Below are 24,947 nucleotides of genomic sequence, written 5' to 3' on the forward strand. Positions count from 1 at the left end.
CCATGGAGGTTCGAAACGTCGTGCAAATTATACAAATAAGTGTAATACACTCTATAGTAAATCACTTCTTTTCTTCACCTTAAAAGTACGAAAATGAGTTTTGGAGAACTCCTATTCCAATTAAGCCCTGATGCTAAGAAAATAGTTAGAGGGATAGAAGCCCTAAACCAGAAAATAATAAATACAGAATATGCGGTCATATTCAATGATATATATATATATATATATATATATATATATATATATATATATATATATATATATATATATATATATATAAAATATATATATATATATATAAATATAAAATATATATATATATATATATATAAATATATATATGAAAATGAAAACTCACACCCCAGAAGTGACTCGAACCCATACTCCCAGAAGCAACGCAACTGGTAACTACAGGGCGCCTTAATCCGCTTGACCATCACGGCCGTCAAAGGAAGTGATAGCCGAGGCTATTTGAGCCACTTCCCCGACGGCAACTCGGATGGTAATCTTGGGCATAGCATTTCACCAAATCACCTCATTCTTTGGGGCACACGTGAGGAACACAAATGCGAACAAGCCTGAATGGTCCCCAGGACTATATGCGAATGAAAACTCACACCCCAGAAGTGACTCGAACCCATACTCCCAGAAGCAACGCAACTGGTAACTACAGGGCGCCTTAATCCGCTTGACCATCACGGCCGTCAAAGGAAGTGATAGCCGAGGCTATTTGAGCCACTTCCCCGACGGCAACTCGGATGGTAATCTTGGGCATAGCATTTCACCAAATCACCTCATTCTTTGGGGCACACGTGAGGAACACAAATGCGAACAAGCCTGAATGGTCCCCAGGACTATATGCGAATGAAAACTCACACCCCAGAAGTGACTCGAACCCATACTCCCAGAAGCAACGCAACTGGTAACTACAGGGCGCCTTAATCCGCTTGACCATCACGGCCGTCAAAGGAAGTGATAGCCGAGGCTATTTGAGCCACTTCCCCGACGGCAACTCGGATGGTAATCTTGGGCATAGCATTTCACCAAATCACCTCATTCTTTGGGGCACACGTGAGGAACACAAATGCGAACAAGCCTGAATGGTCCCCAGGACTATATGCGAATGAAAACTCACACCCCAGAAGTGACTCGAACCCATACTCCCAGAAGCAACGCAACTGGTAACTACAGGGCGCCTTAATCCGCTTGACCATCACGGCCGTCAAAGGAAGTGATAGCCGAGGCTATTTGAGCCACTTCCCCGACGGCAACTCGGATGGTAATCTTGGGCATAGCATTTCACCAAATCACCTCATTCTTTGGGGCACACGTGAGGAACACAAATGCGAACAAGCCTGAATGGTCCCCAGGACTATATGCGAATGAAAACTCACACCCCAGAAGTGACTCGAACCCATACTCCCAGAAGCAACGCAACTGGTAACTACAGGGCGCCTTAATCCGCTTGACCATCACGGCCGTCAAAGGAAGTGATAGCCGAGGCTATTTCCCCGACGGCAACTCGGATGGTAATCTTGGGCATAGCATTTCACCAAATCACCTCATTCTTTGGGGCACACGTGAGGAACACAAATGCGAACAAGCCTGAATGGTCCCCAGGACTATATGCGAATGAAAACTCACACCCCAGAAGTGACTCGAACCCATATTCCCAGAAGCAACGCAACTGGTAACTACAGGGCGCCTTAATCCGCTTGACCATCACGGCCGTCAAAGGAAGTGATAGCCGAGGCTATTTCCCCGACGGCAACTCGGATGGTAATCTTGGGCATAGCATTTCACCAAATCACCTCATTCTTTGGGGCACACGTGAGGAACACAAATGCGAACAAGCCTGAATGGTCCCCAGGACTATATGCGAATGAAAACTCACACCCCAGAAGTGACTCGAACCCATACTCCCAGAAGCAACGCAACTGGTAACTACAGGGCGCCTTAATCCGCTTGACCATCACGGCCGTCAAAGGAAGTGATAGCCGAGGCTACCTTTGACGGCCGTGATGGTCAAGCGGATTAAGGCGCCCTGTAGTTACCAGTTGCGTTGCTTCTGTGAGTATGGGTTCGAGTCACTTCTGGGGTGTGAGTTTTCATTCGCATATAGTCCTGGGGACCATTCAGGCTTGTTCGCATTTGTGTTCCTCACGTGTGCCCCAAAGAATGAGGTGATTTGGTGAAATGCTATGCCCAAGATTACCATCCGAGTTGCCGTCGGGGAAGTGGCTCAAATTAGCCTCGGCTATCACTTCCTTTGACGGCCGTGATGGTCAAGCGGATTAAGGCGCCCTGTAGTTACCAGTTGCGTTGCTTCTGGGAGTATGGGTTCGAGTCACTTCTGGGGTGTGAGTTTTCATTCGCATATAGTCCTGGGGACCATTCAGGCTTGTTCGCATTTGTGTTCCTCACGTGTGCCCCAAAGAATGAGGTGATTTGGTGAAATGCTATGCCCAAGATTACCATCCGAGTTGCCGTCGGGGAAGTGGCTCAAATAGCCTCGGCTATCACTTCCTTTGACGGCCGTGATTGTCAAGCGGATTAAGGCGCCCTGTAGTTACCAGTTGCGTTGCTTCTGGGAGTATGGGTTCGAGTCACTTCTGGGGTGTGAGTTTTCATTCGCATATAGTCCTGGGGACCATTCAGGCTTGTTCGCATTTGTGTTCCTCACGTGTGCCCCAAAGAATGAGGTGATTTGGTGAAATGCTATGCCCAAGATTACCATCCGAGTTGCCGTCGGGGAAGTGGCTCAAATAGCCTCGGCTATCACTTCCTTTGACGGCCGTGATGGTCAAGCGGATTAAGGCGCCCTGTAGTTACCAGTTGCGTTGCTTCTGGGAGTATGGGTTCGAGTCACTTCTGGGGTGTGAGTTTTCATTCGCATATAGTCCTGGGGACCATTCAGGCTTGTTCGCATTTGTGTTCCTCACGTGTGCCCCAAAGAATGAGGTGATTTGGTGAAATGCTATGCCCAAGATTACCATCCGAGTTGCCGTCGGGGAAGTGGCTCAAATAGCCTCGGCTATCACTTCCTTTGACGGCCGTGATGGTCAAGCGGATTAAGGCGCCCTGTAGTTACCAGTTGCGTTGCTTCTGGGAGTATGGGTTTGAGTCACTTCTGGGGTGTGAGTTTTCATTCGCATATAGTCCTGGGGACCATTCAGGCTTGTTCGCATTTGTGTTCCTCACGTGTGCCCCAAAGAATGAGGTGATTTGGTGAAATGCTATGCCCAAGATTACCATCCGAGTTGCCGTCGGGGAAGTGACTCAAATAGCCTCGGCTATCACTTCCTTTGACGGCCGTGATGGTCAAGCGGATTAAGGCGCCCTGTAGTTACCAGTTGCGTTGCTTCTGGGAGTATGGGTTCGAGTCACTTCTGGGGTGTGAGTTTTCATTCGCATATAGTCCTGGGGACCATTCAGGCTTGTTCGCATTTGTGTTCCTCACGTGTGCCCCAAAGAATGAGGTGATTTGGTGAAATGCTATGCCCAAGATTACCATCCGAGTTGCCGTCGGGGAAGTGGCTCAAATAGCCTCGGCTATCACTTCCTTTGACGGCCGTGATGGTCAAGCGGATTAAGGCGCCCTGTAGTTACCAGTTGCGTTGCTTCTGGGAGTATGGGTTCGAGTCACTTCTGGGGTGTGAGTTTTCATTCGCATATAGTCCTGGGGACCATTCAGGCTTGTTCGCATTTGTGTTCCTCACGTGTGCCCCAAAGAATGAGGTGATTTGGTGAAATGCTATGCCCAAGATTACCATCCGAGTTGCCGTCGGGGAAGTGGCTCAAATAGCCTCGGCTATCACTTCCTTTGACGGCCGTGATGGTCAAGCGGATTAAGGCGCCCTGTAGTTACCAGTTGCGTTGCTTCTGGGAGTATGGGTTCGAGTCACTTCTGGGGTGTGAGTTTTCATTCGCATATAGTCCTGGGGACCATTCAGGCTTGTTCGCATTTGTGTTCCTCACGTGTGCCCCAAAGAATGAGGTGATTTGGTGAAATGCTATGCCCAAGATTACCATCCGAGTTGCCGTCGGGGAAGTGGCTCAAATAGCCTCGGCTATCACTTCCTTTGACGGCCGTGATGGTCAAGCGGATTAAGGCGCCCTGTAGTTACCAGTTGCGTTGCTTCTGGGAGTATGGGTTCGAGTCACTTCTGGGGTGTGAGTTTTCATTCGCATATAGTCCTGGGGACCATTCAGGCTTGTTCGCATTTGTGTTCCTCACGTGTGCCCCAAAGAATGAGGTGATTTGGTGAAATGCTATGCCCAAGATTACCATCCGAGTTGCCGTCGGGGAAGTGGCTCAAATAGCCTCGGCTATCACTTCCTTTGACGGCCGTGATGGTCAAGCGGATTAAGGCGCCCTGTAGTTACCAGTTGCGTTGCTTCTGGGAGTATGGGTTCGAGTCACTTCTGGGGTGTGAGTTTTCATTCGCATATAGTCCTGGGGACCATTCAGGCTTGTTCGCATTTGTGTTCCTCACGTGTGCCCCAAAGAATGAGGTGATTTGGTGAAATGCTATGCCCAAGATTACCATCCGAGTTGCCGTCGGGGAAGTGGCTCAAATAGCCTCGGCTATCACTTCCTTTGACGGCCGTGATGGTCAAGCGGATTAAGGCGCCCTGTAGTTACCAGTTGCGTTGCTTCTGGGAGTATGGGTTCGAGTCACTTCTGGGGTGTGAGTTTTCATTCGCATATAGTCCTGGGGACCATTCAGGCTTGTTCGCATTTGTGTTCCTCACGTGTGCCCCAAAGAATGAGGTGATTTGGTGAAATGCTATGCCCAAGATTACCATCCGAGTTGCCATCGGGGAAGTGGCTCAAATAGCCTCGGCTATCACTTCCTTTGACGGCCGTGATGGTCAAGCGGATTAAGGCGCCCTGTAGTTACCAGTTGTGTTGCTTCTGGGAGTATGGGTTCGAGTCACTTCTGGGGTGTGAGTTTTCATTCGCATATAGTCCTGGGGACCATTCAGGCTTGTTCGCATAAATATATATATATATATATATAAAATATATATATATATATATATATATATATATATATATAAAATATATATATATAAAATATATATATATATATATATATATATATATATATATATATATATATATATATATATATATATATATATATATACTGTATATATATATATATACTGTATATATATATTATTAAATATGACCGAAAAAGTAAGATTAATAATTCTAACACGAATTTTCTCGATCTTTCTTACGTTTCTTTTCACTGTTGATAGTAATTCAAAAATCAATTCTCCAAAATTAATTTTTATTTCAAGTCTGACGCGACACTTGAGCGCGTTTCGTAAAACTTATTACATTTTCAAAGACTTTAGTTTACACACACACACACAACTTTAACTGAATAGAGCTTAAACATCTTCGAGTTTTTATACCTATATTTGGGTGAGGTGACATGTTACAACAGTTTTGGATGAGGTGAAAATAAACTTTTAACACAAGACAGGACACGAAACAATGGGTATTAAAGGTAGGTGACTGCAGAAGGCCTATTTTTATTGGCCCATATTTCTTGATGCTTCTATATTGGAGCGGAGTCTTGAAGTGGGTAGAATTCTACCCACTTGGAACAGTCTTGAATATAACCTTATAACACCTCTCTCCCTCTCTCTAGAGAGAGGGAGGGGTTATAAGGCGCAGTAGTCACAAAGAGAGACGGAGCCTCGCTAGGGGACGAGGTGGTCACCGCAGGGCGCTTGGGGCTCGACCCTACCACAGGGCGCTTGGGGCTCGACCCTACCACAGGGGCCCGAGGGGAGCAAGGGTTGGGGGGGGGGGGAGGGGGAAGAAGTCCGGTCTGGGCCCAATGTAGCGGAGGCTCCAAAGTCCGGTTCTCCACCTCAGTCCAACTCACGGGACTGGTCGCCCACCCTATGAGCCTGGGTAAGAGAAGTCGTGTCGTCATCCATAAAGCAATCATTTTTAACAATCATTTTTTGCCCTGGTAGATACCATCTACCAGGGCAGCCAGGGCGAGCGCGGGCCAGTGCAGGAAGGGTGTGTCGTTCCCAGTGGTGCTCCCCCTTTTCAACAGGGGAGTCCTACTACATCGTCCATTCTCCCACACTGGTGCTAACACCCCCCATCCCCCCAGCCTGGCCACCCAACCATCCACTCACGGGCGACCCCTGCAGCGGGCAGTCCGATGATTCACAAGGCCACTACGTGGTGCCCTTCTGCACGTACAACACCCAAAGATTGGGCAGGAGAGGAAGCGAAGGCAACCCTCACCAGTCTCAGGGAGGTGTACGTGAGCTCCTCGCCACGACAAGGCGACACCACGGAGGGGGATGGATGTGAGCCCCTCGCCACGACAAGGCGACACCACGGAGGGGGATGGATGTGAGCTCCTCGCCACGACAAGGCGACACCACGGAGGGGGATGGATGTGAGCCCCTCGCCACGACAAGGCGACACCACGGAGGGGGATGGACGTGAGCCCCTCGCCACGACAAGGCGACACCACGGAGGGGGATGGATGTGAGCTCCTCGCCACGACAAGGCGACACCACGGAGGGGGATGGATAGACAGGTTGATAGTCTTTGAAGAGTTGCTGTTGACAGTCCGCGGATGGGCGCGGCTACTCACCATTCACTACGTGTTGACGTGGGTGGATTCATCACTTTGCTGGCTAAGGGCCGTCGTGCCTGTAGTGGCCTCGACGGGGACAGGAACCCGTTGGCATGTCGATGGTTCCCCGTTATTCCCCCGAGGATTTTTTTGTAATGAGTTATTCTACATTTAAACTGTAGTAATATTTTTTATTTATACAATATGCATTAGTACTTGTTATAGAGGTTTGTTAAGTTAAATTGTATATTGCATACAACCACTAATACGCAAAGTATTTTTGACATGATCCATATTATTAGGCTTATAATAACCATATTAATACTGACGGCTCTAGGTGACCCAGGCTTACCCCCTAGGCCGACACACTAGGCCTACACCCTAGGCCTCCTTCTTACTTCTGGAGGCGTGGCGGGCGTCCTCCAGCGGCCAGATGAGGTACCTGAGGGAGAATATACCCACCACGCTGATCTGAAGAGCCCAGCATGTGGTGGTGCAGCGGGTGAGGCCCAGGCGCCCCCGACACACACACACCGCCCACACCACCTCCAGCACGTGCACCACCACTGTCGGCACGAACCTGTGGGAGGGCCAGCTGTCAGTGCCTGTTGGTCTGTGGGAGGGCCAGCTGTCAGTGTCTGTTGGTCTGTGGGAGGGCCAGCTGTCAGTGCTGGTCTGTGGGATGGCCAGCTGTCAGTGCCTGTTGGTCTGTGGGAGGGCCAGCTGTCAGTGCCTGTTGGTCTGTGGGAGGGCCAGCTGTCAGTGCTGGTCTGTGGGATGGCCAGCTGTCAGTGCCTGTTGGTCTGTGGGATGGCCAGCTGTCAGTGCCTGTTGGTCTGTGGGAGGGTCAGCTGTCAGTGCCTGTTGGTCTGTGGGAGGGCCAGCTGTCAGTGCCTGTTGGTCTGTGGGAGGGTCAGCTGTCAGTGCCTGTTGGTCTGTGGGATGGCCAGCTGGCAGTGCTGGTCTGTGGGATGGCCAGCTGTCAGTGCCTGTTGGTCTGTGGGATGGCCAGCTGTCAGTGCCTGTTGGTCTGTGGGAGGGCCAGCTGTCAGTGCCTGTTGGTCTGTGGGAGGGCCAGCTGTCAGTGCCTGTTGGTCTGTGGGAGGGCCAGCTGTCAGTGCCTGTTGGTCTGTGGGAGGGCCAGCTGTCAGTGCCTGTTGGTGTGTGGGATGGCCAGCTGTCAGTGCCTGTTGGTCTGTGGGAGGGCCAGCTGTCAGTGCCTGTTGGTCTGTGGGAGGGCCAGCTGTCAGTGCCTGTTGGTGTGTGGGAGGGTCAGCTGTCAGTGCCTGTTGGTCTGTGGGAGGGTCAGCTGTCAGTGCCTGTTGGTCTGTGGGATGGCCAGCTGGCAGTGCCTGTTGGTCTGTGGGAGGGTCAGCTGTCAGTGCCTGTTGGTCTGTGGGAGGGCCAGCTGTCAGTGCCTGTTGGTCTGTGGGAGGGCCAGCTGTCAGTGCCTGTTGGTCTGTGGGATGGCCAGCTGTCAGTGCCTGCTGGCCTGTGGGATGGCCAGCTCGCCTCTCAACTGTCTCTACTACCACCTTTTTTTCCACACCACACATACCCCGGGAAGCAGCCCGTGACAGCTGACTAACTCCCAGGTACCTATTTACTGCTAAGTAACAGGGGCATAGGGTGAAAGAAACTCTGCCCATCATTTCTCTCCGGCGCCCGGGATAGAACCCGGGACCACAGATTCTGTGTTCTGTTGTGTGTGCCTCTTCACTCAACACTATCGACCCCTTTGTCGTGTCCGTTCATCCACTTCTATACTTTCATCACCTCGTCCCTAACTTTTCTCCTGGCTAGAGAAAGTAATTATATTTTCATCTGTATCTTTCTTCGTGAGATTTATACTTATAAGGGAGATTTGAAACATTGTGTGTGTGTGTGTGTGTGAGGGAGGGAGGCAGGTGTGTGTGTGTGGGAGGGAGGCAGGTGTGTGTTTGTGTGTGTGGGAGGGAGGCAGGTGTGTGTGTGTGTGGGAGGGAGGCAGGTGTGTGTGTGTGTGTGTGGGAGGGAGGCAGGTGTGTGAGGGAGGAAGAACGACACAAGCACATATACACTACCCATGACCCTAGGAGTCACAAACAACAGTGCCCAAGAGGCGCCGCTACGTACACCAGTCTGACCAAGGCGTTGTGATGGGCACCAAGCCAGGCCAGGAGCTGTCCGAACGGGCCGAGGAGCGGGTTTTCGAACACTTCCGGACACTGCCACGTCAACTACGAACACGGGAGAGAGAAAGTCATCAGTGTGAGGACAAGGAGCTGGGGTATGAGGACCAGGAGCTGGGGTATGAGGACCAGGAGCTGGGGTATGAGGACCAGGAGCTGGGGTATGGGGACCAGGAGCTGGGGTATGAGGACCAGGAGCTGGGGTATGAGGACCAGGAGCTGGGGTATGAGGACCAGGAGCTAGGGTATGAGTACCAGGAGCTGGGGTATGAGGACCAGGAGCTGGGGTATGAGGACCAGGAGCTGGGGTATGAGGACCAGGAGCTAGGGTATGAGTACCAGGAGCTGGGGTATGAGTACCAGGAGCTGGGGTATGAGGACCAGGAGCTGGGGTATGAGGACCAGGAGCTAGGGTATGAGTACCAGGAGCTGGGGTATGAGGACCAGGAGCTGGGGTATGAGGACCAGGAGCTGGGGTATGAGGACCAGGAGCTGGGATATGAGGACCATGCAGGAGCTGGGGTATGAGGACCAGGAGCTGGGGTATGAGGACCAGGAGCTGGGGTATGAGGACCAGGAGCTGGGGTATGGGGACCAGGAGCTGGGGTATGGGGACCAGGAGCTGGGGTATGGGGACCAGGAGCTGGGATATGAGGACCAGGAGCTGGGGTATGAGGACAAGGAGCTGGGATATGAGGACCATGCAGGAGCTGGGGTATGAGGACCAGGAGCTGGGGTATGAGGACCAGGAGCTGGGGTATGAGGACCAGGAGCTGGGGTATGGGGACCAGGAGCTGGGGTATGAGGACCAGGAGCTGGGGTATGAGGACCAGGAGCTGGGGTATGAGGACCAGGAGCTGGGGTATGAGGACCAGGAGCTGGGGTATGGGGACCAGGAGCTGGGGTATGGGGACCAGGAGCTGGGGTATGGGGACCAGGAGCTGGGGTATGAGGACCAGGAGCTGGGGTATGAGGACCAGGAGCTGGGGTATGAGGACCAGGAGCTGGTGTATGGGGACCAGGAGCTGGGGTATGGGGACCAGGAGCTGGGGTATGGGGACCAGGAGCTGGGGTATGGGGACCAGGAGCTGGGATATGGGGACCAGGAGCTGGGGTATGAGGACCAGGAGCTGGGGTATGAGGACCAGGACCTGGGGTATGGGGACCAGGAGCTGGGGTATGAGGACCAGGAACTGGGGTATGAGGACCAGGAGCTGGGGTATGAGGACCAGGAGCTGGGGTATGAGGACCAGGAGCTGGGGTATGAGGACCAGGAGCTGGGGTATGAGGACCAGGAACTGGGGTATGAGGACCAGGAGCTGGGGTATGAGGACCAGGAACTGGGGTATGAGGACCAGGAGCTGGGGTATGAGGACCAGGAGCTGGGGTATGAGGACCAGGAGCTGGGGTATGAGGACCAGGAGCTGGGGTATGAGGACCAGGATAAGCAATATCAGTGAGCATCAGTTGACTTGTAGACATAAAGATATAATATGATGATATAATTACATTATCAGACATGGTACTGAAACATATGATGATGATAGATTATAACTCATAATTATAGATAACGATGGTCTTGCTCAATACACACACATCACTATCACATATCACCATTATCCACCTTCACCATCACTTATCCATCAGACACTCCATCAACCATCAGTATCATTTAACATCACCACCCATCAACACCATTCATCAGTATCACCATCACCGCCCATCAGCGGAGAGTGACTCACCCCCATCATGATGAGTCCCGAGGCGATGAAGATAGTGAGAGGTGGAGGCGTGAGGATGAAGTAGTCAGGAGTCATCTCCCGCGGGCCTCTGGGCGTCGCCATGGTCACCTTCTCTACTGCAGATAAACACATTTTCAAAGTCATTTATTTATTATGCACCCCATACCCATTCCGTGGGTTGGGGTGGGGGTGGTGGAAAGGGTTACAGAGGCACATAATGGGTTCAGGAACTGAACCACAGAGTTCGTTTAGCTAAGCAAGTGACAATCTTGTGAAGGTAGTTACACAATTCTTAATGCTACATACACAGGTACACACACACACACACACACACACACACACACACACACACACACACACACACACACACACACACCCACACCCACACACACACACACATGTGTGGATAAGGAACTACCTAACAGGAAGGAGCCAAAGAGTTACGGTAAGGGGCGAGAAGTCGGACTGGCGAACAGTAACAAGTGGAGTACCACAAGGATCGGTGCTGGGACCAATTCTATTTCTTGTATATGTTAACGACATGTTTACAGGCGTAGAGTCCTACATGTCGATGTTTGCGGATGATGCAAAGTTGATGAGAAGAGTTGTGACAGATGAGGATTGCAGGATCCTCCAAGAGGACCTGAACAGATTGCAGAGATGGTCAGAGAAATGGCTACTAGAATTCAACACGAGCAAATGTAAAGTTATGGAAATGGGACTAGGAGATAGGAGACCAAAGGGACAGTACACAATGAAGGGGAACAGCCTACCTGTAACGACGCGTGAAAGAGACCTGGGGGTGGACGTAACACCTAATCTATCTCCTGAGGCACATATTAATAGGATAACGACAGCAGCGTACTCTACACTGGCAAAAGTTAGAACATCATTCAGAAACCAAAGTAAGGAGGCATTTAGGGCGCTTTACACTGCCTACGTAAGGCCAGTCTTAGAGTATGCCGCCTCATCATGGAGTCCCCATCTGAAGAAACATATAATGAAACTGGAAAAGGTTCAGAGGTTTGCAACGAGACTCGTCCCAGAGCTACGAGGGATGGGGTATGAAGAGCGCCTGAGGGAATTGTGCCTTACGACACTAGAAAGAAGAAGGGAGAGGGGGGACATGATAGGAACGTATAAGATACTCAGAGGAATTGACAGAGTGGACATAGACGAAATGTTCACACGGAATAGTAACAGAACGAGAGGACATGGATGGAAGCTTGAAACTCAGATGAGTCACAGAGATGTTAGGAAGTTTTCTTTTAGCGTGAGAGTAGTGGGGAAATGGAATGCACTTCAGGAACAGGTTGTGGAAGCAAATACTATTCATAATTTTAAAACCAGGTATGATAGGGAAATAGGACAGGAGTCATTGCTGTAAACAACCGATGCTCGAAAGGCGGGATCCAAGAGTCAATGCTCGATCCTGCAGACACAACTAGGTGAGTACAACTAGGTGAGTACACATATATGTTTATATGTGTGTGTGTGTGTGTGTGTAAATCACGAAGAAATTAACACGTGACGAACAAAGTGACAATGTCAGACCACGAAAGAAGGATTAAGATAGGAATTTCCTTAAGTACTTTCATATTTAATAATATATTTTAAGAAGGATGGAGTTACAGTTGAGTGGTGTGGACATATAGGCAGGAATGAGCTAAGGTGAGAAATAATGTCTTTAATGAGATAATGGTATATTAATAAGGTATTATTGAGATAAATGGGTTTCAATGATCCCACTCGTATCGACCTTTAAATGATCAATCAAAAAATAGATCTAAATTATACAGACCACAACTAATGTTCAAATTACATGATTTTGTAATCCGTACAAAATCAGATTCAGATTCAGATGTCTGCTCAGATGTTATCTGAGCAGACAGATATTACCCATGCTGACAGGTACACGAGCCATGCTGAACTAGGATAGATAACAGAAGCCACCTCCCAATCAGTTTGGTGAGAACGTTTTGACAAATGAACAAAGCATTAGACAATTGACCGTGTCTTACAGAGTATGTTGCGAAATTCTAAATTTCAAATCTGTGGATGTTTGCCCAACATAGAACCTATTACAGTCTTTACAACGTATTTTGTAAATGACAATTACCACTAGAAGGAATGTTTCTAACTAATAGTTTTCCAGCAGTATTTTCGTAATTAAACAACACATGTATATAAACAAGTTCCAAGGCCTTGACAATATTTCCGAACCCAGAAAAATATGATAAACACATTTTTGGGGCGAATTTTCTCTTTGCATATATTATTATAATTGTACGACGTCCTGTGTTATGGCAAACTTCAAAAAACTGTTTTTATCTTATTTATTTTATTTATTTATATATACAAGAGTTGTTACATTCTTGTACAGCCACCAGCACACACAGTGTTTCGGGCAAGTTCTTAATCCTAATTTTCCCCGGAATACGACTCGCCGTTCGGGAATAATAAATCGTTTAACACCCAGGTACCCATTCACTGCTGGGTGAACAGAGGCTACAGTTAAGGATTGGCGCCCAGTCAATCCTCCCCGGCCAGAATACGAACCCAGGACAAAACACTTGTAAAGCGCGAGGCGAGTGTCTAACCACTGCGTCACAGAGACTGGTAGCACAATGACGTGGCGTAAAAGCATTTTCAATAGAAAAATTATCGAATCTGCTTTAATACAAACTGCAAACTCTAAATCTGAATTGAATCTGCTTTAGTACGGATTACAAAATCATGTAATTTGAACATTAGTAATGGTCTCTGTTATTTAGATCTGTTTTTGATTGATCATTTAAAGGTCGATTTGAGTGGGATCATTGAAACCCATTTATCTCAATAATACCTTATTAATATCCCATTATCACATTAAAGACATTGTTTGTCACCTCAGCTCATCCCTGCCTATATATCCACACCACTCAACTGTAAATCCGACACACCACACAGCAGACCTGGTCACCACCTTAGGATTTAAGTGCTTCGGTGTCACCTCACCACCCACTTCAGCGCATAAGGAACGCCATTACGAGTGTTCAAGTGCTACTAGTACTTTCATCAGATCAGTAAGTGCCCAAAATCTTATTTGTGTCCCATGCGCCAGGATGAAATTAAGAAGATAACTGATGACAGAGAGGCCTCACATCTCACCGCACTGGTCATCATTTAACGTCTGAGGGCAATTGGAGGAGGAGGTTACCTTACCTTGAGGTGCTTCCGGGGCTTAGCGTCCCTGCGGCCCGGTCGTCGACCAGGCCTCCTGGTTGCTGGACTGATCAACCAGTGCAGCAACCAGGAGCATGTGGAGGAGGAGAAGCAGTCACACAGTAAATGGGGCCCAAGCTTCACCACGGCAGTTGTCGGCTACTTCCACTGACCACAGCACTGTACATGCTTTAACATTTCTTGCTGACAACATTGCTGGATCCAACTACCAGGAATTCGTGAGAATCCTTAATGTACTCTTTGCTGTGAACGGCCTCCCGACCATTACAGTACCTAAGGAAATCGTTACCACCTCTGCTTCTGGAATTTTAAAGTCTCCTTATCTTGACATCTCTGTGAGCACTGCTGCACTTGGTGATATCCTGACCACGCCTGTCACAGTTGAACAGTCTACCATCGTGCCTCCAGAATCACCCACCACCGATACGCCACATGCACCCTCTATTCCAGCTGCGGATGACTTTCCATTAGACCCAGAACCTCTCCTCCCAAAAAGTCTGCTCCCATGCCAGACTTCACCTGCCAAGCCGCCTCCTGCTAAGGACTCTGACCGCTGATCGTCCCCAACGAAGACATCGTCGACATCATCTATGTCACCGACGCCATCAACCTCAGGAGCTCTCCTGAAATAAGAGGATGCATGACCAGGGATTTGAATGAAAAATATGAGAAGGGACTCCAAATGGAGGATTTGGAGCGCCCCTGGAGATAAGTCGAAGCTGAGACTATATACCACAGTGGGGATATTGAATTAATTCACCCAGCCATTATTGAACCTGCGTACTTTGTGAAGTATCCAGGCACCAACCCGGCCCAGGAGAAGACATCAGAACATCCGACGACAGTTGATACAGTTCCACCTAAAGAGAGTGTGCGCTCGCTGTACCTACTAATACATCTGCGGGACCTGCTGATACTACTCAACTTTCATGATACACCGCCTTGGCTTCTGACGCAGCTGATTCGTCGGATGAGGAGGGATCAGTTGGTACACAATTACCTCCTCTACGGAAGATAGACTACACTCCTGAAGACTTTCTGCAGGACACCAGGCCTTCAACAGCCTAGGAAAGCACCGCTATAACAACAACAGGTAGTCAGACCACGAAGACTTCTAAGAAGCCATCGAAGACCGACGATCCGGGATCGCTGAAATCTACCAGCAACAAGAAGAAAGTTGAGTGCTAAAGTCAGAATCAACTACCATCAATTGCCACAAGATCCACCACCAGCATACTCTACTAAATAACTTAGCACGCCTTACCCAAGTCACTCCCCAGGCTGACTTGCCACACACCACAATCTTTGGCACCATGGAAGACATCGATAACTTCCAACATCTGAACATTGATGCATCTCCATGAGTGCCACATCTTTCAACATCATCACTCATGCAGTCAGTCATCGGGAGGACAAACCTTCATGAAAAACTGAACGTATCGCAAAGAGCGGGACCTGACAGCTGAGTGGACAGCGCTCGGGGGTTCATAATCCTAAGGATCCAAGTTCATCCCCTGGTGGAGGTGGAAACAAATGGGCAGAGTTTCTTTCACCTTGATGGCTCTGTTCACCTAGCAGTAAACAGGTACCTGAGTTAGACAGCTGCTACAGGCTGCTTCCTGGGATGTGTATGCAAGAAACATTAGGATTAAGGACCTGCCCAAAACGCTATGCTTGCTAGTGGCTGTACAAGATTGTAAAAACTCTTGTATACATAAATAAATAAAAAAAAAAAGAATTAACGACCATTTGGACTTGTTAATGTGGTTATTAGAGAATGCGAGGATTCTGGGACCTTCACACAATTTGATTACATGTAAAGCCCAAACTTCTCACCAAACAAACAAGAAGCAACATACCAGTTTAGGGAACCCAGGCGACCAACTCCCCACCTCGGTGTCTCAAGGGTAACTGACCGCGCGCCTAAACTAGTTTTCTGGCCAAGCTAATGTAATCGATGCCATTCGTCGCCACTAAACTATTTATTATCGCTATAAATGCTTGACGGGGAATGTATAATTCCGGGGATGGGGGGGGGGGTTGCATGATGGGGGGGGGGGGTTGCATGATGAAGGATGTATAATGGGGAGTGTATATGCAAGATAGGTGGGGAGGGGGGGTTGCATGATGAAGGATGTATAATGGGGAGTGTATATGCAAGATAGGTGGGGGGGGGGGTTGCATGATGAAGGATGTATAATGGGGAGTGTATATGCAAGATAGGATAAAGGAATAACGAAGTTTACTCAGCCAGGCGTCTTGGATAAACTAATCCTAATGAAATGTCATGTTCTCTGAATGGCAACACATATAATCCGCTTAGCAGCTTAGCGGATTTATGCTCCATCACCCCCCCCCTCCCCTGGGTGTACCCTGTGTGGACCCCTGGGTGTACCCTGTGTGGACCCCTGGGTGTACCCTGTGTGGACCCCAGGGTGTACCCTGTGTGGACCCCTGTGTGGACCCCAGGGTGTACCCTGTGTGGACCCCTGGGTGTACCCTGTGTGGACCCCTGGGTGTACCCTGTGTGGACCCCAGGGTGTACCCTGTGTGGACCATGTGTGGACCCCTGGGTGTACCCTGTGTGGACCCCTGGGTGTACCCTGTGTGGACCCCAGGGTGTACCCTGTGTGGACCATGTGTGGACCCCTGGGTGTACCCTGTGTGGACCCCTGGGTGTACCCTGTGTGGACCCCTGGGTGTACCCTGTGTGGACCCCTGGGTGTACCCTGGGTGGACCCCTGGGTGTACCCTGTGTGGACCCCAGGGTGTACCCTGTGTGGACCCCAGGGTGTACCCTGTGTGGACCCCTGGGTGTACCCTGTGTGGACCCCAGGGTGTACCCTGTGTGGACCATGTGTGGACCCCTGGGTGTACCCTGTGTGGACCCCTGGGTGTACCCTGTGTGGACCCCAGGGTGTACCCTGTGTGGACCATGTGTGGACCCCTGGGTGTACCCTGTGTGGACCCCTGGGTGTACCCTGTGTGGACCCCTGGGTGTACCCTGTGTGGACCCCTGGGTGTACCCTGGGTGGACCCCTGGGTGTACCCTGTGTGGACCCCAGGGTGTACCCTGTGTGGACCCCAGGGTGTACCCTGTGTGGACCCCTGGGTGTACCCTGTGTGGACCCCTGGGTGTACCCTGGGTGGACCCCTGGGTGTACCCTGTGTGGACCCCAGGGTGTACCCTGTGTGGACCCCAGGGTGTACCCTGTGTGGACCCCTGGGTGTACCCTGTGTGGACCCCAGGGTGTACCCTGTGTGGACCCCAGGGTGTACCCTGTGTGGACCCCTGGGTGTACCCTGTGTGGACCCCCGGGTGTACCCTGGGTGGACCCCTGGGTGTACCCTGGGTGGACCCCAGGGTGTACCCCTGGGTGGACCCCTGGGTGGACCTCTGGGTGTACCCTGTGTGGACCCCCGGGTGTACCCTGGGTGGACCCCTGGGTGTACTCTGTGTGGACCCCTGGGTGTACTCTGTGTGGACCCCAGGTTATACCCTGTGTGGACCCCTGGGTGGACCCCTGGGTGTACCCTGTGTGGACCATGTGTGGACCCCAGGGTGTACCCTGGGTGGACCCCTGGGTGTACCCTGTGTGGACCCCTGGGTGTACCCTGTGTGGACCCCTGGGTGTACCCTGGGTGGACCCCTGGGTGTACCCTGTGTGGACCCCCGGGTGTACCCTGTGTGGACCCCTGGGTGTACCCTGTGTGGACCCCCGGGTGTACCCTGTGTGGACCCCAGGGTGTACCCTGTGTGGACCCCAGGGTGTACCCTGTGTGGACCCCTGGGTGTACCCTGTGTGGACCCCTGGGTGTACCCTGGGTGGACCTCTGGGTGTACCCTGTGTGGACCCCTGGGTGTACCCTGGGTGGACCCCTGGGTGTACCCTGTGTGGACCCCTGGGTGTACCATGGGTGGACCCCTGGGTGTACTCTGTGTGGACCCCTGGGTGTACCCTGTGTGGACCCCCGGGTGTACCCTGGGTGGACCCCTGGGTGTACCCTGTGTGGACCCCTGGGTGTACTCTGTGTGGACCCCTGGGTGTACCCTGTGTGGACCCCCGGGTGTACCCTGGGTGGACCTCTGGGTGTACCCTGTGTGGACCCCCGGGTGTACCCTGTGTGGACCCCTGGGTGTACCCTGTGTGGACCCCTGGGTGTACCCTGTGTGGACCCCTGGGTGTACCCTGTGTGGACCCCTGGGTGTACTCTGTGTGGACCCCAGGTTATACCCTGTGTGGACCCCAGGTTATACCCTGTGTGGACCTCTGGGTGTACCCTGTGTGGACCCCTGGGTGTACCCTGTGTGGACCCCTGGGTGTACCATGGGTGGACCCCTGGGTGTACCCTGTGTGGACCCCTGGGTGTACCATGGGTGGACCCCTGGGTGTACTCTGTGTGGACCCCAGGTTATACCCTGTGTGGACCCCAGGTTATACCCTGTGTGGACCTCTGGGTGTACCCTGTGTGGACCCCTGGGTGGACCCCTGGGTGTACCCTGTGTGGACCCCCGGGTGTACCCTGGGTGGACCTCTGGGTGTACCCTGTGTGGACCCCTGTGTGGACCCCTGGGTGTACCCTGTGTGGACCCCTGGGTGTACCCTGTGTTGACCCCTGGGTGTACCCTGAGTGGACCCCTGGGTGTACCCTGTGTGGACCCCCGGGTGTACCCTGGGTGGACCCCTGGGTGTACCCTGTGTGGACCTCTGGGTGTACCCTGTGTGGACCCCTGGGTGTACCATGGGTGGACCCCTGGGTGTACTCTGTGTGGACCCCAGGTTATACCCTGTGTGGACCCCTGGGTGGACCCCTGGGTGTACCCTGTGTGGACCATGTGTGGACCCCTGGGTGTACCCTGTGTGGACCCCTGGGTGTACCATGGGTGGACCCCTGGGTGTACTCTGTGTGGACCCCAGGTTATACCCTGTGTGGACCCCAGGGTGTACCCTGTGTGGACCCCAGGGTGTACCCTGTGTGGACCCCAGGGTGTACCCTGAGTGGACCCCTGGGTGTACCCTGTGTGGTCCCCAGGGTGGACCCCAGGGTGTACCCTGTGTGGACCCCAGGGTGTACCCTGTGTGGACCCCAGGGTGTACCCTGTGTGGTCCCCAGGGTGGACCCCAGGGTGTACCCTGTGTGGACCCCAGTGTGGACCCCAGGGTGTACCCTGTGTGGACCCCAGGGTGTACCCTGTGTGGACCCCTGGGTGTACCCTGTGTGGACCCCAGGGTGGACCCCAGGGTGTACCCTGTGTGGACCCCAGTGTGGACCCCAGGGTGTACCCTGTGTGGACCCCAGGGTGTACCCTGTGTGGTCCCCAGGGTGGACCCCAGGGTGTACCCTGTGTGGACCCCTGGGTGTACCCTGTGTGGACCCCCGGGTGTACACTGTATTCACCTAGTTGTGCTTGCGGGGGATGAGCTTCGGTTCTTTGGTCCCGCCTCTCAACCGTCAATCAACTGGTGTACAGATTCCTGAGCCTATTGGGCTCTATCATATCTACACTTGAAACTGTATGGAGTCAGCCTCCACCACATCACTTCCTAATGCATTCCATTAGCGTGTGCGTGCGTGTGTGTGTGTGTGTGTGTGTGTGTGTGTGTGTGTGTGTGTGTGTGTGTGTGTGTGTGTGTGTATGTGTGTGTGTGTGTGTGTGTGTGTGTGTGTGTGTACTCACCTAGTTGAGCATGCTGGGTCGAGCATATGTCCCTAAGCACCGCGAACATTAGATCAATGCAGTTTTTCGGCTCACTCGTTTCTTATCATATTTATATGTAAAGTTGTGTCACGAACATGACTCGACAACTTCCTCATCTGGTCGGCGCCACTTGTGCACTTTTACACTGTAAAACTTTATTCTGACATGTTTGTGGCTCCTATGTTTGTCTAGTTCCAAATTGTTCTCTCGGTTACATATATATATATATATATATATATATATATATATATATATATATATATATATATATATATATATATATATATATATATAAAACTCCATAAAAAATAAGGTGAAATAATACATATAGATCAATGTTCAGCTTTATTTCCACGATAGTATGTACATGAATGACTTACACTTCAGCTGGGGAAAAAATATTCAATTTCCTTTTAAAACCTATTCCTTAAATTTGTTTAGGGAGGGGGGGGGGGGTTCAGGTCATTATGGAGTTGTGTAGAAACATTTGTGTGCCTGGAACCTCTTCCAGGATGCCTGGAACCTCTTCCAGGATGCCTGGAACCTATTCCAGGATGCCTGGAACCTCTTCCAGGATGCCTGGAACCTCTTCCAGGATGCCTGGAACCTCTTCCAGGATGCCTGGAACCTCTTCCAGGATGCCTGGAACCTCTTCCAGGATGCCTGGAACCTCTTCCAGGATGCCTGGAACCTCTTCCAGGATGCCTGGAACCTCTTCCAGGATGCCCTAAACACCGTTAAGGATATCCTGATCGCATCTCAAAACATCGTGTCCACATTAACACCCTGATCCCATCTTAACAACCCTGATCCCATCTCAAGAACCCTGATCCTATTTCAAGAACCTAAATCCCATCTCATGAATCCTAATCCCGTCTCAAGAACCCATATCTCATCGCAAAAGCCCTGATCTTATCTCATGAATCCTGATTCCTTCTCCAGATGCTCCTGATCCCTTCTCAAGAATCCTAATCCTATGTCAAGAACCCTGATCCCATCTCCAGACACCCTGATCCTATCTCAAGATTCAAGAACCCTGATCCCAGCTCAAGGCGCTCTTGATCCCAGCTCAAGGCGCTCTTGATCCCATCTCAAGATACCCTGATCCTATCTCAATAACCCTGATCCCATCTCAAGATACCCTGATCCCATCTCAAGATACCCTGATCCCATCTCAAGAACCCTGATCCCATCTCAAGAACCCTGATCCCATCTCAATAACCCTGATCTCATCTCAAGATACCCTGATCTCAACTCAAGATACCCTGATCCCATCTCAAGATACCCTGATCCCATCTCAAGAACCCTGATCCCATCTCAAGATACCCTGATCCCATCTCAAGATACCCTGATCCCATCTCAATAACCCTGATCCCATCTCAAGATACCCTGATCCCATCTCAAGATACCCTGATCCCATCTCAAGAACCCTGATCCCATCTCAAGAACCCGGATCCCATCTCAAGATACCCGGATCCCATCTCAAGATACCCTAATCCCATCTCAAGATACCCTGATCCCATCTCAAGATACCCTGATCCCATCTCAAGATACCCTGATCCCATCTCAAGATACCCTGATCCCATCTCAAGATAACCTGATCCCATTATGGAATACTTTGTACCTTATACATCACAAGCAACTCTTACCCATACCCTATTCTCTAAAATGTTGAGATAAAATTTTTCTAAATATATTTTTTATGTTACATTTATATTAGAAAAGTTGCTAAGTGCCCAATGCAATGTGCATATAAAATTGTCTTAAAATAATTTGTATCTATCGCGACGCATTTTGTTACGTCTGTCTGTCTGTCTGTCTGAGACGGGGGTTGACTCCTGTGTGTTAGGTTGGACTCTCTTCTGCCTCCCTGTACGAATGAAAATAATACGAGAATGAGTGAATAATTACTAATTAACGTTTATTTTCTGGTCCGTCCATGAGTTTATAAACAAAGATAGATAGATATAGGGATGATAACCACTTTAAAATACAATATATCGGAGCAAAGAATGAAGAACTGAGAATGTAAACAATCCGCCACAAGCGCGTGCTAGACCTACCCCATCGCCGAGCCCCAGTAGACAATGTTGAAGATCCCGAAGGTGACCGGAACGGATATCCTGCCAGCCATGAGGATCAGCAGGTGGTTAGGGAGTGGCCTGGGTCCTCCAGGATAGTCTGGTCGTCTCACAGGTGGATAGTCCTCCAGAGGCTCGGGGTCTGTGCCTGCTAGCCCGTTCTTGTAGGATAGAGCCCGCTGCCCGGTCGTCTGGACCTGTCCCCATTAGAATTTTTAGGGAAAAACAGATTGGAGAATTGGGGGACTTATTGGGTCAGTTTACCTAGAGTTTTTGTGTTCAGGGATACCTGCCATCCCTGGGTAAACAAAGATATACTCACAGAAGCATACTCATCAACAGGGACATGCTCACAGAGATATACATATACCCACAAACAGGGCCATAGTCACAGAAGTATACTCACGAAAAGGAACATTTATTAAAGTATACTTACAAAAAGGAACTTTTACAGAAGTATACTCACAAAAAGGAACTTTTACAGAAGTATACTCACAAAAAGGAACTTTTACAGAAGTATACTCACAAAAAGGAAGATATTTACATAAGTATATTAACAGACACGGTCATGCTCTCAGAATTATGCATACATAAGTACACTAACAGACACAGACATATTCACAGAGAATATGGAGAGCAAAACTGGTAGAGGTAACATAGAGGAACTTCCTATCGCCAGATATAAGGGAGGAAACACGAAGGGAAGCAGGCTACCAGCAAGGGCCGGGGCCATTGTTTATTGGTCTTGACAATTCACCTGAACTGACTTTATGGCCACCATCCCTATAGTGGCCTCGACCTGGACAGGAAGCTGGCGGCTTGTCAAATGTCCCCCTGCCCCCCCCCCATTGTTATGAAGGCTGTGGCAAAGAATAAGACTGGAAGACTGCAGCTGTCCATAAAAACGAGAACCAAGGGGTTAGAGAGAACACCGCGGGAAACAGAACTAAGAGAACAGAACACAAGGCCTCGTGGACCTGAAGAAGACTTATTCTGCCACTATGGTATAAAAGAACCAAGAGAGAGAGAAAATATTGGCCATGATTTTACAGGTAATGTTTGGTAGCAGGAGAGAAAAATAAAGAGCATGGAAGAAATAGAGGAACACAGAACAGAGGAGAACCACAATATACATACAAGAGAGAGGTGTTAATGCGCAGGAAGTGGTAGAGGAGCAGAGAAGTAGTATGAGAACGACGTAGCCTCCAAGGGCAAGGATCCAACCTGTCCTCTTAAAAATAACGTCGCTTTTGGCCGTTTGCCCGTATGGCCGAAAGTGGACGTAATTTGAAAATGATTTTTTTTTAATAAATTTGGGATTTTTTTTCAACAACAGTAAGTTAAGGGTCCTCTGGTAGGCTAGGTGGGCAGGAATCTCATAAAGTTTCAAATTTGTATGAAAAATGTTAATTGAAAATTTCCTCTCCTAACCTTTCTGAGTAAGCCGGACGACTCAAACAGAAACCGGGACAGTACGTCACTTTTGTGAGTCGATTTCATTTCAAATTACGTCCACTTTTGGCCATGGTGCGCATACGAGCGGAAAGCGACGTTATTTTTAAGAGGACGGGTTGAAGGATCAGCCTCAATTACTATATATAGGTACATGAGGAGGAGGAAGATATTGGTAAATGAACAAGTGATCAGGCTACGCAATAGAGGAGGCCACACAGAGAAGGATAAGGAAGTGTGTGCAGAAGAGTTCAATGGAAGCTTCCAGGAAGTGTTCAAGCTGGAACAAAAAATGACCCTAGATCTACTATTATTGGTACAGACACAACCGGAATAAAATAATAAGAAAAACTGAATGTGATTAACTCAGGCTTGAGAGCTGTCCTTCAGGAACTGCCTATAGCGTCACCATGACGTGACTGGTAAGTTTAGAAGTCAAGCAGGTGTGGAATGTATCCCTGCCGTCACTCACACTCACTCCCCCCCCCCCCCCCCACTCACTTCCACTCAGCCGATGGAACACACAAGAGCTCAGGGAGACATGATCACCACCTACACAATTTTCAGGGGAATTAACAGGATAGATAAAGACAAAGTATTTAACACGGGTGGTACGCGAACAAGGGGACACGGGTGGAGACTGAGTACCCAAATAAGCCACAGGGACGTTAGAAAGAACATTTTCAGTGTCAGAGTAGTTAACGGATGGAATGCATTAGGCAGTGATGTGGTGGAGGCTGACTCCATACACAGTTTACAATGTAGATATGATAGAGCCCAGTAGGCTCAGGAACCTGTACATCACTTGATTGACAGTTGAGAGGCGGGACCAAAGAGCCAGAGCCTAGTCCCCACAAGCAGAACTAGGTGAGTACACACACACACACACACACACACACACACACACACACACACACACACACACACACACACACACCTGAACCCCCTCCCCCCACACCAACACATACACGGCCACACCCACCCCAATACACACCCTGGTGAGGCCACCATTGGCCAGTCCATGAGCCACACCGTTGGCGACACAGTTCCTGGTGGCGTGGGGCTGGGGGTCGGCGAGCGTGTACTCGATCATCACGTGGAACACCACCACCACGAAGATGACCACGATGGCGAAGAAGAGCCACACGTCCAGCATCTTCAGGTACGCCGTCTTGGGCAGCCCACTCGTCGTCTGCCCACCAGGAGCACAAGGTATTACCACCACCGCCACCATGCCTCAACATTATACGAAACCGCTACATCTTTCCTCGAGGTTAATATCATTATAAACAACTCCGTAGTGCTGCCCAGCACATAAACCGTTTAATACATGTAAACAAAGCCACCATGACTGGGGAAAGATGTACAGGCTATGTAAATGCTTGATAAATCATGGCCCAGGCTGGTCTTGTATTTAGTCTGTCTAATATCTAAACTGGAAGCATCTAACTGATGGTCCCGCCATGTTGATATATGGCGGCATCTCTCTTATCATGTCACCTGACCTTAAAGTTAGGCTTAATAATAAATATATCATCAACCGAGTCTCGTTATCACAATGTTGATGATTTCATATTAGTCTACCCATATCCCAGCTGTTAGTAGTAGTAGGGATGACATGCCACAGACGATATTTTTTTTCAGGTCAAATATCGTCTGTACGGGCCATGGTTTTCAGGTTCCAAAGGGAAAATATCGTCTGTGCGGGCCAGGGTTTTCAGATTCCAATATCGTCGGTGTGAGCCAGGGTTTTAAGGTTCCAATATCGTCTGTGTGAGCCAGGGTTTTCAGGTAAATTTTGTGTCACAGATTTTAGAAGTATGGAATTCTTATGAGAAAATAATTTCCGAGACATAGAAGTTTGTTAAGGCCTTATGGGACAAATTCAAGTAACGTATATAGCTCTTTAGGGCTTCCAGGAGAACTCTACGGACATGTTTTACATGTTT

At 49.9% G+C, this 24,947-nt stretch overlaps 2 protein-coding genes across 4 annotated transcripts in view; both read right to left on the reverse strand.

Moving 5' to 3' along the window:
* Positions 1-6,796: 6,796 nt before the first annotated feature.
* On the reverse strand, positions 6,797-15,671 carry LOC123753096 (transmembrane protein 254). The gene is made up of 4 exons (XM_045735099.2): positions 15,624-15,671; positions 10,540-10,655; positions 8,742-8,845; positions 6,797-7,206 (listed from the first exon to the last, which is right to left on the reverse strand). The coding sequence occupies exons 2-4, from the start codon at positions 10,639-10,641 to the stop codon at positions 7,008-7,010; spliced, it is 405 nt and encodes a 134-aa protein (XP_045591055.2). The 5' UTR covers positions 10,642-10,655; positions 15,624-15,671; the 3' UTR covers positions 6,797-7,007.
* A 4,125-nt stretch (positions 15,672-19,796) lies between these two features.
* LOC123753094 (uncharacterized) overlaps positions 19,797-24,947 on the reverse strand; it is a 99,232-nt gene continuing 94,081 nt past the window's right edge. The window contains exons 14-17 of one of the 3 annotated variants that reach the window (XR_011230705.1): positions 23,993-24,190; positions 21,529-21,743; positions 20,157-21,335; positions 19,797-19,967 (exon numbers count right to left, since the gene is read on the reverse strand). Coding sequence is in view for 2 of the 3 variants with exons in the window: in XM_069337342.1 (XP_069193443.1) it covers positions 21,311-21,335; positions 21,529-21,743; positions 23,993-24,190 (438 nt within the window). In the remaining variant the exon portion in view is untranslated. Of the gene's footprint in view, positions 21,336-21,528; positions 21,744-23,992; positions 24,191-24,947 lie in introns of all 3 variants that reach the window. The other 2 variants (XM_069337343.1, XM_069337342.1) reach the window with 2 other exon arrangements.

The sequence above is a fragment of the Procambarus clarkii genome, chromosome 37 (genome assembly GCF_040958095.1).
Source record: "Procambarus clarkii isolate CNS0578487 chromosome 37, FALCON_Pclarkii_2.0, whole genome shotgun sequence".
In the NCBI taxonomy this organism is placed as follows: Eukaryota; Metazoa; Arthropoda; class Malacostraca; order Decapoda; family Cambaridae; genus Procambarus; species Procambarus clarkii.

Excerpts from the sequence above, each read along its gene's own strand:
- LOC123753096 (XM_045735099.2), bottom strand. The coding sequence starts at position 10,641 with ATGGCGACGCCCAGAGGCCCGCGGGAGATGACTCCTGACTACTTCATC. Across the intron at positions 8,846-10,539 it reads CGGGACTCATCATGATGGGG|TTGACGTGGCAGTGTCCGGA; the intron begins GTGAGTCACTCT and ends CCGTGTTCGTAG. Across the intron at positions 7,207-8,741 it reads AACGCCTTGGTCAGACTGGT|GTTCGTGCCGACAGTGGTGG; the intron begins GTACGTAGCGGC and ends GCCCTCCCACAG.